General features: G+C 43.9%; 1 protein-coding gene across 1 annotated transcript in view; it reads left to right on the plus strand.

Annotated features, from left to right (window-relative positions):
- The window catches only part of LOC117446707 (receptor-type tyrosine-protein phosphatase gamma-like), a 673,776-nt gene that overhangs the window by 573,092 nt on the left and 86,973 nt on the right, over positions 1-13,711 (plus strand). The window contains 6 exon segments of the mRNA XM_034083054.1: positions 1,959-2,065; positions 2,547-2,598; positions 3,078-3,423; positions 3,426-3,518; positions 3,521-3,750; positions 3,752-3,818. Coding sequence (XP_033938945.1) covers positions 1,959-2,065; positions 2,547-2,598; positions 3,078-3,423; positions 3,426-3,518; positions 3,521-3,750; positions 3,752-3,818 — 895 coding nt within the window.

The raw sequence follows: 13,711 nt of genomic DNA on the forward strand, positions 1-13,711 counted from the left end.
TTGAGTAGCACACTACTGCAGAGATCTTACTGTACACATATTAGGGATGTTTCTCGGATTTATTTGTATTTGTTTACATAAGAATATTTTGTAATTGCACATGGTGTTATGTCATCTTTGGGTTAAGGAGACAGTGATTCCACGAGGGCGTAGTGTTGGTTTCTCAGCTCAGTTGATGCCACAGCGATGTGTTCATGGCCGCCCTGTGTGAGAGCAGCAGCCAGCCTGAGTTCTGCTCAGCGACCTGGGAACCCCTGAATCCCCCTGAAAGCTACCGGGTGCCTGGCAGGTGCTCGCACGGTGCCATGGTGCAGTTATGGACATGATGTCTGCTTCCCTCTGGATAGACGCCTGATTACAAGGGGTGGTGTGGCAGTTCACAGATAACTTGTGAAAACGTATTTCAACCCGGTTAACTTGAAGGTATCCTTTACAATCAGTGTATCATTAGCCCTGCCCGTCTTAGTTTCACTACAACCCAAGGCGTTACTCTGCACAGGAAGACACTGAACTGCCATAAGAGGTTGACGAGAGCCAAAGAGATGAGCCTGCTAAAATCATTTGGATTTGGATTTGAAATGAAAATGTTCAGTCCTCTGTAGATCACTTCATCTGCTAGTCTCTGTTCATGGGACACTTTGCATAACGAGTCCAGAACTTCTGGTCAAAGCAAAGGTCTAAAGTGTTTCAGATGACTGTGACGGGAAAATATGATTTGATTCATTTTGTAATTTCAGCCAATTCATGTCAGTGTCAGTTTGTGAGAAGGAGGTATTGCTCTGGCTGCAGTGTCCTCCTTCGCTTTTGAAGCTAAGCAAAGAGTTCTGAGATGCTTTGAAGCTGAACTAATCTGGTGTCACCTTGGGGCTACCTTCGTGACAACTGAAACGTTTTTATCATTATGGATTTCACTTAGTATCCAGCAGACACATAGCAACATTAGCATGTGCTCGGGGTTATACACTTGGCCACCTGACACATCTCAGTCCACCATTCACTAGCAGAACAACAGGCTTTAAGATGTGAACATGTCCTGGGGCGCTGAGGGGCGCTGAGGGGTGCTGAGGGGCGCTGAGGGGCGCTGAGGGGCACTGAGGGGCACTGAGGGGGTGCTGAGGGGCTCTGAGGGGCTCTGAGGGGCGCTGAGGGCGCTGAGGGGCGCTGAGGGGCGCTGAGGGGCTCTGAGGGGGCACTGAGGGGCGCTGAGGGGTGCTGAGGGGCTCTGAGGGGCTCTGAGGGGCGCTGAGGGGTGCTGAGGGGCGCTGAGGGCTCTGAGGGGCGCTGAGGGGCGCTGAGGGGCGCTGAGGGGCACTGAGGGGCACTGAGGGGCGCTGAGGGGTGCTGAGGGGCTCTGAGGGGCTCTGAGGGGCGCTGAGGGGCGCTGAGGGGTGCTGAGGGGCGCTGATGATGATCCCAACACCTCTTTCACATTGCAACACAGTAATTACATCCATTGCTCATCGACATCTCAATACATGGAACATTATCTTTAGGGATGTTTACTAATTCAGTTGACATAATGAATGTAGAGGCTTGGTATCGAAACTGTTGCTGAAAGTTCAACAGAATGCTCCATTCGCAGCATGGCTACCGAGTGGTTCATCTTCTTACCCAGGGCTGGCCCCTGGCACAGGCAGTACAGGCTCAGGGCGCATCGATCTATGGGGCGCCGAACACTGCGAGGTAACTAAACCATTTCCCAATTTGGGATCAATAAAGTATCTTATTAAGTGCCCTGGGGGGCGGGGGGGCTTTCTGAACTGACACTTGACCTGCCGTGACGCGGGGGAAAAGACGCTAACTACCTGACGATAATTAGCCATCACCATGTCGAAACTAACGTAATCAATGCAACGCCCCCTTACTAGTTTTGTGTGTGTGTGTGTGTGCGTGTGTGTGTGTGTGTGTGTGTGGTGTGTGTGTGTGTGTGTGTGTGTGTGTGTGTGTGTGTTTTCCAGGAGGCCCTCCTTTCTCCCGTCTCCCCCGATGTGCTGTACCTGTTCAGAGTGCAGGCCATCTGCATGAATGACATGCGCAGTGACTTCAGCCAGAGCATGCTCTTCAGAGGGTAAACACACACACACACACACACACACACACCACACACACACACACACACACACACACACACACACACACACACACACACACACACACACACACACACACACACACACAACACTGTGCTATTGTCTAAGATGTAAACCAACAGTAATTTCTGACATTTAGGATTCCTTTGATCGTAATATCACAACATCTTCCATCTGCAGCTTCTGCATGTGAGCTCATATGAACAGCTGCAGGCTGAAGAAAAGGAAAGAGGAGTTAAGGAAAGACGCAAAGCAGCTGAAGGGCTTTGAGATGCATTTCATACATTCAGTTTATTGGCTCTGCGATGAAGTATTCAGCGCCTGGAATGTACAAACTGTCGTGTTGTGATTCACGTGCTTGCAGTGCTCTCACGTGTGTCTCAGTGAAGTGCTTCCTGGCTGCCTCTCTGGTGGTTATCTGTGGAGTATCCCATCTTCCTTTCTGTTCTGTTTTTCAGCAAACACCACAAGGATCTTTGAGGGGACGAGGATCGTGAAAACTGGAATGGTAAGGATAGCAGACGTGAATCACTGCTCTCGTCTTCCCACGTCGGATCCGGCAGAGAGCCGGGTGTTAGCATTGTTCTTCCCTGTGTGGAAAGAAAGGGTCTCAAAGTGAATTCATTGTCTTTGTTCCAGCATCTCTGTCTGTCCTGGGAGAGGGAACCCTCCTCTGTTGCTCTCCTCGAGGTTTCTCACATCCTTCCCCACTAGCTGTGGGTTTCTTTGGGAGCGTTCCTTAATGTTCGGGTGTAAGGACAGAGGGTGGGGCATTCATGCTGCACAACGTCCCCTGAGACAAGTGTAACATCAGTGACATTGAGCTATATAAAACACGTTGATTGGCAGTGGTTACAACAATAGGACAAATGGATTTGAATTCCCAAATATAACAGTATCGAGTGTTCTGCCTCAAATAGAATGTTAATGTGGACTGACAACAACAGAGGATGTCCAATACTAATCCCTTAAAGTTTGTTTTCTCAGCCCACCGTGTCTCCAGCCTCCTCAGCGGACATGGCCCCCATCTCCTCCGGCTCATCCACTTGGACTTCCTCAGGAATCCCCTTCTCCTTTGTCTCTATGGCGACAGGAATTGGCCCGTCCTCCAGCGGTAGCCAGGCAACAGTGGCCTCGGTGGTGACCAGTACTTTGCTGGCTGGCCTGGGCTTCAGTGGCGGAGTGATCTCCTCCTTCCCCAGCTCTGTGTGGCCGAGCAGAGCACCATCCAACAACCCCCCCTCCGCTCGCCACTCCTCTGAACCTAACAAACCCACCAAGGATGCTTCTGCCGTCACCACGGCCACAGACACAGACAACAGCAAGGCCGGGGGGGGGAGGAGAGAGAGAACAGCAAAGGTCAAGGAGAGGACGGAGAGAGGGAAGGAGAGGATAAGGGTGAAGAGGAGGAAGAAGAAGAAGAAAGAGAAGGACAAGAAGAAGGGGAGGAAGGGGTTCAGGAGGTATGGGAGCAGCAGGGAGGAAGGACAGCAGGACAGCGGTGAGAGAGACACCCAGCGAGACACCAGACGCCACTGCAAAGGAGAAAGAACCAGATCTAATGAACACGCCTCCTGATGAAGATACCCCCCTGGAGGTGTACACCCCCACCCCCTCAGAGGCAGCCGTTCAGACAGCAGAGCCCCCCGCCCTGAAGGACCCCAGCAGCCACACGCAGACCCAGCCCAGGGCGGGACAGGAAGCACGGGCCTGTCTCCATCCACACTGGTGAGCCCCTTCTATCTGCATGTCTGAAACAATTAGCATGATCATCTGGAGAGCGAACAGCATGGACAGGAGGAACTGGGGGGGGGGGTAAGGTTCTTTCTTATCTTCTACTGATTCTATTACTTGACCCAAATACCGTAGTTGGGTGATGCTGGCTGACATTGTTTGATGAAAACCAAGTATCTTCTTACATAATACAAAATAAAATAACTGGATAAGGTCCTCAGGAGTACGAACCAAGCGCTCTCCTGATACGGTCAGCCTGTCCTCCTACAACAACCACCAAATAGGTCGATTGTTTAAGCAGCTTAGATTACGGACCCATAGCCACGTTTTAAGTGTAGCACCTCTAGTGGTCGTGAAAGAAAATAACATGCTCCCGTTTATTCACAAATAACCCTCTCTGGAAAAATCCTAAATTGTGGAATAGTTTGGCATTAAAATGCTTTTTGATTAGATTTCTAGAGAGAAGTGTATTTTTGTACTTTTAGAATCCAGGTCCAGTCGATGTGTAGGATCTACAGTTTGATAGATATCATCATCAGTTTATCCTTGTTAATTACACAATATTGATTGGTTTAAATTGTGTACAATGTTTTGTGTTTTTAACCTTCGATTCGGAGAAACAAGTAGTTTTTTTAGGAGTTTAGACACTACACTACCCAGAATCCCCAGCTATCGTTTGGGACTACAATGAAATGGAATTGAACCACGACAGACTTTCCAAAACTGGAATTGGACGGGTCCAGCCTCCGGCTCCAGCTTACCCCCCCCCCCTAGAACTACACATGCTGGCTATTGTGTGTTTCGCAACATGTTCTATGGCACGTGTCTTTATAAGACGTTTTCATATTTCCCACAATTAGAAGTTGCCAGTATTAAACTGTGTACACCTTGGAGGTTTAGGGGATACGAAAACACAGTGGTGTTATCAAATGTAAAACATATAATTAATAAATGGGTGAATTAATATATACGTATATATATAATATACTATAATATCATGACACCTAAGGTCAGAAGAGCTTTATTCAACAGCTGGTCTTATGTCTGTGACCCCTCCTGTTGTTCATTGATAAGCCTGAAACATGCACTTGTCAAGGTTCAGAAGCACATTTAGCAAATATGGCAGTAGCCATCGATCATTTAAGATAAGATATACTTTATTGATCCCAAGTTGGGAAATTGTTTTTGTTACAGCAGCATGTACTACTTTGTTTTACTCCACTACAATTCAGAGGTTAACCTGGTATTTTTTACTCCACTACATTTATTTTAGTTACTTTGCAGATTCTGATTAATGATGTGAAATATAAACAACCCTTAAATCAGGACTTTAGTTACACCTGAGTCAAATTCAGGGAAGGTGATTGTCAAGTGCCAAATATAACGATGCAATATTATTGGACGTTAAGTACTTTGTCAGACTTCGTATTTATCTGTGGATAACCCCAATATTTTTTCTTATTCAAAAGAATACCTTAACTTAAAGTGTTCTTTAATGTTTAAATAAGCCTTATCAGTTGTCTGTTTTGCACATCCTCCTGTTAATATCTTTGGACGTCCTGCACTAAACTGTTTTATTGTAGAGATCACTACAGTATCGTCTTGATATTTTCAATTTTGTATGTAGGCTACTCTTAATATTTAAATGTTTTCATCAAATAAAACGTATTCAACAACACAATTGCAATAACGTGCTTTAACCACTAGGCGGCGCGGGTTACAAAACCAGTGGTGTAGTTAATAAAACATAATAATATCAAACATAATATGACTATTCACTTATTGTGAGTTTAAAACAGAACGGTAAAGGAAAATACAGTTTCAGTCTCTCGATGTGAAGCTTATGCATTGTACCATGAACCTGTATAGACCTTGTAACAGTCAACTGCGTGCGGAGTTGGAAAGGTAGTAAATAATATCTTTAAAAACTACAAAAAAGTCCCTTTCTATCAGCTGTGCACCGTTTATGGTGTACATACAGCCTATCTACTAATTGGATCAAATATAAAAGTCAGCCGAATTAGTGTTGATACTGCAAGGAGACGTATTGTGTGAAAAGAAATGGAAGATGTTGTTTAATTGTTAATATATTTATGATCCACGTCACGCATTCAGTTTTGGCGGCAATTTCTTCCAGTTTGTCAAAAGGTCTTCTCATCAGGGCTCTATAAAGAAACTACGGCAGATATGTAATGTTTAATGCTGCCGAAACCGTTATGTGAAGACTTCCAAAGAGAAAGCAAGAACCATTCGGAATAAAGTATTATTTATTTAAAACAAATGTTTTTCCGATTTCATATCATATAAACACCAAATCCCGACATGCATTGCGGCTAAAACAATCTATGTTTTAGCCTATCAAAACCTCTGAAAAAAGAAATGTGTCTCAGAATCGAAAGAGAAAAACCTATGGGAAAAACACAAAAGCATTGTACACAATTTAAACTAATCAATGTCGTATAATTAACTAGGATAACTGATGTTTTTTAGTGGATGAGTAGTGCAGATATCACTGTTTAAATCATTTGATCATTGGTTTTATTATGAAAACTTCGAGACCGGAAATACTGTTTTCAACCCGTAACTTTACATGGAAGCTTGCCGCATATACACGTTCTCCTGACGAAACCTCAAATCATCTTCGTAATATCTATCAAACTATAGATCCTACATATCGAACTGGACGTGGATTCTAAAAGTACAATATATACTTCTCGCTAGAAATCTAATCAAAAAGCGTTTTAATGGCCAAACTATCCTACAATTTAGGATTTTACAGAGAGGGTTATTTGTGAATAAACGACCCTCTGTAACGTTTGCATTCAACGGGAGCACTCGAGGGCGAAAACTTGAAAACGTAATTATAGGACGTATAAGCGCTTGAACAAACGACATATTTGGTCGTAATAATTGGGTCTGAACAATCGGCCTATTTGGTCGTATGAGTTGGAGGGACTTGTTGGTTACGGTACGTACACACGGTTCCGTCGCGTTCTTCAACGGAGAGGCTTCCCATTCACTTTGAATGGGGTGACGTCAAGCTTTGCCAAACTGCAACTTTTCAAGCGTCGCCAGCCAATCAAATGATATGCCAGTACAAGCGCTAACCAATCAAAACCGCGTGCTTGTGTGTCCGGGGCGGGAGATTAATGTGATTGGTGGTTGGTTGCGCGCCAGACACGCCCACCGGCAAGCTTCAGCGCGACGGAACTGTGTGGACGATACGTTAGGGTTCCGATATGAAAGCGTGCTTTAAAATAAAATCATGCAAGGTTTGATCATTTAAAAGAAGAATGGACCTCTGAAGGGAATGTGAGGTAACACTGACAAAACAGACAGTGTTGGAAGGAGCTCAAATTGGTAAGGCGGATCGTGAGACGTGTCTTTTTTTGTGAATAAATAAAGTACCATCGATTTGACCAGAGTAATACACTCTCATCAATGTTTCCTAACATCCCGAAAAGTACAATAATATCCACACGAAACTCAGGGAGACACGAGGAGAGCCGAGCTCGATGGCAAACACTGACGGTGTATTATGGAGTGAGGGCGGGGAACTGACATAGACAAGTTCTGCAGTCAAGAGGTTTCCAAACCGTAACTCAAGTAAAGGTTGAGCACACAACATCACAGGTGTGTTTGATTTGTGCCCACTTTACATTTCCTTTGATTGGTGCTTTAAATAAATAATACATATTAGTAGATGCAAAATAGATAATGATGATAAAGTACAATCATGGAGACACTAACCCATCATCATCTCATTCTAAATCAAATGTGTTTCATAGTGCAGGTGTGTGCTGTTCTCTGATCTGCACACACCTGCAGCTTCTCTCTGCTGCTTTACGTTCATTCTCACACTTAATATGTTTCATGTGTTTTTACTCTGTAGCACATAAATAGATGTACTTCAACAAAAGTAAAGTTACCTATTTTTAGAAATATTTAGTGCAAGTACACAAAAAACTACTTTTTTACAGTTACAACAACATATTTAATTCGTTGCATCCACCATTGGTTCAGTGTTAAGCGAAGTCACCGTGACTTGTAACTTTATTATATAAAGGTCACCAGCTTAGTTTAATGTCTGATCAGTGTTGTTGTGAGGAAGATGAAGCAGGAGCATGCCACGGTGCAGACCTGGCCTCTTGCACACGTCTTAATGCAGTACGTGATGGATAGTTGGATGTAGAGTGTTCAGTAAAGTAAAGTGTTAACAGAGTTCCAGCAGGAGCTGAGAGCGGACATCATGCTTTCCTCTGCCCACTGCCCCCCCCCCTCTCTCTCCTCCTCATCCTCTCTCTGACTCTCCCTCTCTTCCAGCTCTAATCTGAGTGCTGGCCTACTTTCAGACATGGCGAGAGGAGATGAGGCTTACAGGCTAGACTCAGCTGCCTCATTATAGTTACATGCGTGTGTGTGGTTGTGTGTGTGTGTGTGTGTGTGTGTGTGTGTGTGTATTTGTGTGTGTGTGTGTGTGTGATGTGTGTGTGTGTGTGTGTTGTGTGTGTGTGTGTGTGTTGTCTGTGCAGTATGTAACGCACTGCACATTAGTGAGTGGCTGTGTGTGTGTGTGTGTGTGTGTGTGTGTGTGTGTGCGTGGTGTGTGTGTGGTGTGGTGTGTGGTGTGGTGTGTGTGTGTGTGTGTGTATGCAGTGCGCGTGTGTGTGTGTGTGGTGGTGTGTGTGTGTGTGTGTGTGTGTGTGTGTGTGTGTGTGTGTGTGTGTATGTGCATGCAGTATGTAACGCACTGCACATTAGTGAGTGGCTGTGTGTGTGCAGTGCGTGTGTGTGTGTGGTGTGTGTGCTACTGGCAAGGATTTATTTATTTATTTTTGGCAGACTGGCATAATCGTAAGAGAAAGGCAGAAGGCAAAGAGAGCAGAGGCAGGCAGCGTCTGTGTGTGTGTGTGTGTGTGTGTGTGTGTGTGTGTGTGTGTGTGTGGTGTGTGTGTGTGTGTGTGTGTGTGTGTGTGTGTGTGGTGTGAGGAGGAGATGCAGAGTGAGGGTGGAGGCAGGCCAGCTGTGGTGCAGCGCTGCAGCCTGATGTAGTGTTCGGCTCCAGGCAGACACTGTGGCCATGGGGGCCGGCGTCAGCTCCAACAGCAGCACGGCTGAAGTGGGTAGGTGGTGGGGACGGTCGTGGTGTAGATTTAGTGAAGTGACTCAGATTATCCGGAGCTGAGTGTTGTTGTGATGCAGTTATCTGGCTGCACTTCCTGTGCAGGGCTCAGGGAGAACAACAGCTGGGTGCTGTGTTTAGTCTGAAGCCTGCTGCTTTGTATTTGCTGCAGCACTGAGATTTTCAGATAGAAAGAACAACCTCATGCTAAAGGGAATGCCTGTCTGCTGTCTTAACCAGTGCCAGATATTGTTTATATCTGTGCTGCAGAGATGCAGCAGGGCCAGGACATGTTTATACTAGCATAGCAAAGTAGCTATGTCCTTTACAATATATGCACATTTTTAATAAACATTTTTTGGAAGACTTAATTGTGTCAGGTTTCCAGTGTGACCATCTGAACAGCCTGATTCCATGCTTCGTTCTGTGATATAAATAGGACTGGTTCTTACTGGTGACTCTTTCTTTCAGTTTGAGAAACAATGGACCAATCAGAGCCTTGTAGCCAGGATGAAATGGTTTGTTCCCCTACATAGCCAGCCAGCTACAGTATATTCATGGTACAATACTGACAGAATGATGGCCATTAAAAGACGACAAACTTGGATAATGTTCACACGGTAAAGACTGTCGTAAGTCAAGGAGTTTTGTTTCCTAAATCTGAAGATATAACTGGAAAAGAGGCCTGAACCATGAGTCCTCTGATGTCCCAAAAGAGTTATAGACAGATCTTAACATGGGCCAAGAGAGGAAACAGTTGAAAATGCAATGTGCATTTGCCGAGAGGGGCTGAGGGAACATGGGCATTAGGGAACAGAGGGTTGAGGAAATATAGGCTGTAATATAGAGCCTCATTTGGATGGGGAAACAACTGCATAGGTAATGAGGGAACAGCCTGGAAGTATTATAAATGTGTCTCAATAACTTCAGACTGTTTTTTTTACAATTTATTCTGTTATGTTTGTGTGCTGACATTTGAGTATACCCTCCAACAGAGCGGTGCAGTGACGAGTCCTAAAGCCCGGAAGTGAGTTTGCATTTGACCACTTCCTGTTCCTCGTCTCAGAGTCAGCAGGGATTTCTCCATAGGATGTTTGGAAAATAGCTCGAAATAACAGCACAGAACTCCCTGATCTCCACCATACCCTACTTTTATAAATCTAATCGCCAGAAGCAAAATGCTAACGTTATGCTATAAACTAACTACAGCAGAGTACAGCAGCACGACTTCAACGTCACGCCAACTTAAGATCCATATTCAAATTACAGATTCAAAATCGTACAAGTTGAAGTGTTTGTTTGAACAGTCTGCAGGAGGCAGGTACTTGCTTTTCAAGCGAACAGGGCTAACTAACTTAGCAGGAGTGTTTACGTGTTCGGTGTGATGACGGCCTGGACAGCTTCTGTAGTCCTATTCAGCCACTCGGTAAACAACCATCGTTTTTCAGACACGTAAACTCTTCAGAAATCACCAGTGGGGTCACTGCTGATGGATTTAATGTCGTAGAACAAAACGTGATCCGTCTCTTCAATTTGTGTCAAACACAGACCTTATTTCGCAACACACTCTCACTCCCTGATCGTCCAGGAGCGACGCTTGGTCAGGGTCCCGTGGCGTGCAGTTGTGACACACCGAGGCTCCTTCAGCTTCATAAACGGAGCTTTCAACTGATTGCAATGTATTCCCATCGGCGGCGGTATTTGACGCTCATGGAAGCACCGCATCTGTTTATGTCGGCGGCTCTTAAAGGCAATGTGAGCGTCCATTCCCATTGGATAACGGAGAATTGTACACCCGGAGGTAAGTATTCTGTCAATTGATTTTACAGTGATATCTGAACGACTCATCAAGTCAAAAACACCTGATTATCCTTGTTAATTGCACAACATTGATTGGTTTAAATTGTGTACAATGCTTTTGTTTTTTACCCTTCGATTCGGAGAAAACACATATTCTTTAGGATGGCAGAAGACACTATACTACCCATAATCCTCAGCTATCGTTTGGGACTACTGTACAACATCCGCTTTGCTTGACAAACCCCGTGATTAGTCCTCAAGCTCTGAGATTGGATGTTGGAGTGGCGGTTGCGCTAAGGTTACGCCGAGCATCAACACAGCACTTTGAAACGGAATGAAGCCCATCGACGGCACACTATCCAAAACAGGATTGGAACGGGTCCACCCTTATGTCTGTGACCCCTCCTGTTGTTCATTGATAAGCCTGAAAACATGTACTTGTCAAGGTTCAGAGGCACATTTTGCCAAAATATGGCAGTAGCCATCGATCATCTTAAGATAAGGATATACCTTATTGATCCCAAGTTGGGAAAATGTTTTAGTTACAGCAGCATGTGAAACATGCAATCTATTGTTACTTTGTAATTCTACTCAATGTTCAAGGCTTTTATTGGTCATGCGTGCATTCTACAGTGTAGTTATGATGATGAAAATCTTAGGTCACATGTGGCTCCTCCAACAGTGCAACACATAAATACTATAAACTATAACAAAAATAGTGCAAGTAAATACAAAAAGAAAAATTGTAAAATAGTGGAAATAGTGCAATAAGAGTATATATACAAGTGATTGGAATATGATATATTAAATAAATTATTTCTAAGATCCAGCCAGATCTTTAAGGTTAACCTGGTATTTTTACTCCATTACATTTATTTGAGTTACTTTGCAGATTCTGACCCTTAAAGCAGACTTTAGTTACACCTTAGTAAAATTCAGTGAAGGTGATTGTCAAGTGCCAACAATCAGGGAGAGATATTTGATAGTTGGTGCTTGAGAAGACTAAAACATTTATCTGCAGATCTCGATAAGTATATTAATTACTCGTTATCTCTACTAATAGTTAATTAAAAACTGTATATAATGGCTATTTTGCACATCCCTTTCAATATTTTAAGACTTTCTAAGGTTTATTGACATCATATACACAACTATTTAGTTTGGTTTTAGCCAACTATAGACCTATTTCAAATCTTCCGTTCCTCTCAAAGATTCTTGAGAAAGCGGTCGCAAAAACAGTTGTGTGATTACTTAAAAACAATTATTTATTTGAAGATGTTCAGTCTGGCTTTAGAACACATCATAGCACAGAGACAGCTCTGGTTAAAGTCACAAATGACATTCTAATAGCCTCAGACAAGGGACTTGTCTCTATTCTTGTTTTGCTCGATCTCAGTGCTGCATTTGATACTATCGACCATGATATCCTATTGCAAAGACTAGAGCACTTAGTTGGCATACAGGGCACTGCTTTAGGCTGGTTTAGGTCCTATCTATCTGAACGCTCTCAGTTTGTACGTGTTAACGATGAATCTTCCACGCAAACCAAAGTTAGCCATGGAGTGCCACAGGGCTCAGTGCTCGGACCTATTTTGTTCACATTATATATGCTTCCGTTAGGCAATATTATAAGGAATCATTCTGTAAACTTTCATTGTTATGCGGATGATACTCAACTATATTTATCAATCAAGCCTGATGAAATTAATCATCTAAATAAAATTCAAGACTGCCTTAAGGACTTAAAAACGTGGATGACCTTAAACTTTTTGATGTTAAACACGACCAAAACTGAAGTTATTGTACTTGGCCCGAAGAATCTACGAAACAAATTATCTAAAGATATACTAACTATGGATGGCATTAATTTGGCCTCCAGTGAGACTGTAAGGAATCTTGGTGTTATATTTGATCAGGATTATCCTTTAACGCCCAACATAAAATCAATTTCAAGGACCGCCTACTTCCATCTACGTAACATTGCAAAAATCAGGCATTATCTTGCCTCAAAACGATGCAGAGAAACTAGTCCATGCATTTGTTACTTCTAGGCTGGATTATTGTAACTCTTTATTATCAGGTAGTACCAAGAAGTCAGTCAAGTCGCTTCAGCTGATTCAAAATGCTGCGGCTCGTGTACTAACCAGAGTTAGGAAAAGGGACCACATTACTCCTGTTCTGGCTGCCTTACACTGGCTCCCTATAGAACACAGGATAGAATGTAACATTATTCTTCTCGCCTACAAAGCCCTTAATGGGCAGGCGCCATCTTACCTTAAAGAACTCATTATACCCTACTGTCCTACTAGGGGCATTGCGTTCCAAGAATGCAGGGTTGTTGGTTGTTCCTAGAATCTCTAAAAGTACAATGGGAGCCAGAGCCTTTTCTTATCAAGCTCCACATTTGTGGAATCAGCTTCCAGTTTGTGTTCGGGCGGCAGACACCCTATCCGTTTTTAAGAGTGCGCTTAAGACCTTCCTTTTTGATAAAGCTTATAGTTAGGGCTGATTAGATTCAGCCCCTAGTTTTGCTGATATAGGCTTAGTTTGTCGGGGGGACATCTTACTTCTTCAATCAATCAATCAATGTTTATTTATATAGCCCCAATATCACAAATGTTACATTTGTCTCAGTGGTCTTCACAGTGTGTACAGAATATCAGTATGACAATACGACACCCTCTTCTTCCTTCTCTCTGTCTATACCTGTGTACTCTCATGTTCCGATTAACCCAGCTTCCCCAAATGTCTTTCTTTTTGGTTGTCTATATACGCCGGGATCCGGAGTCATGGATGATCCTGCGGTCCTGTGTCCTGGATCGCGAGCCTGGATCGCGAGTCGTGGCTGTGGTCCTGGATCATCGGTCCTGGATGGATATCCTCGTGAATTCATCTTTTGGACTACCTATGTTGTAAATGTATTATCTTTTCAATTTACACACGGCATCTATTGCACGTCTGTCCG

This window comes from Pseudochaenichthys georgianus, chromosome 5 (assembly GCF_902827115.2).
Source record: "Pseudochaenichthys georgianus chromosome 5, fPseGeo1.2, whole genome shotgun sequence".
NCBI classification, from domain to species: Eukaryota; Metazoa; Chordata; class Actinopteri; order Perciformes; family Channichthyidae; genus Pseudochaenichthys; species Pseudochaenichthys georgianus.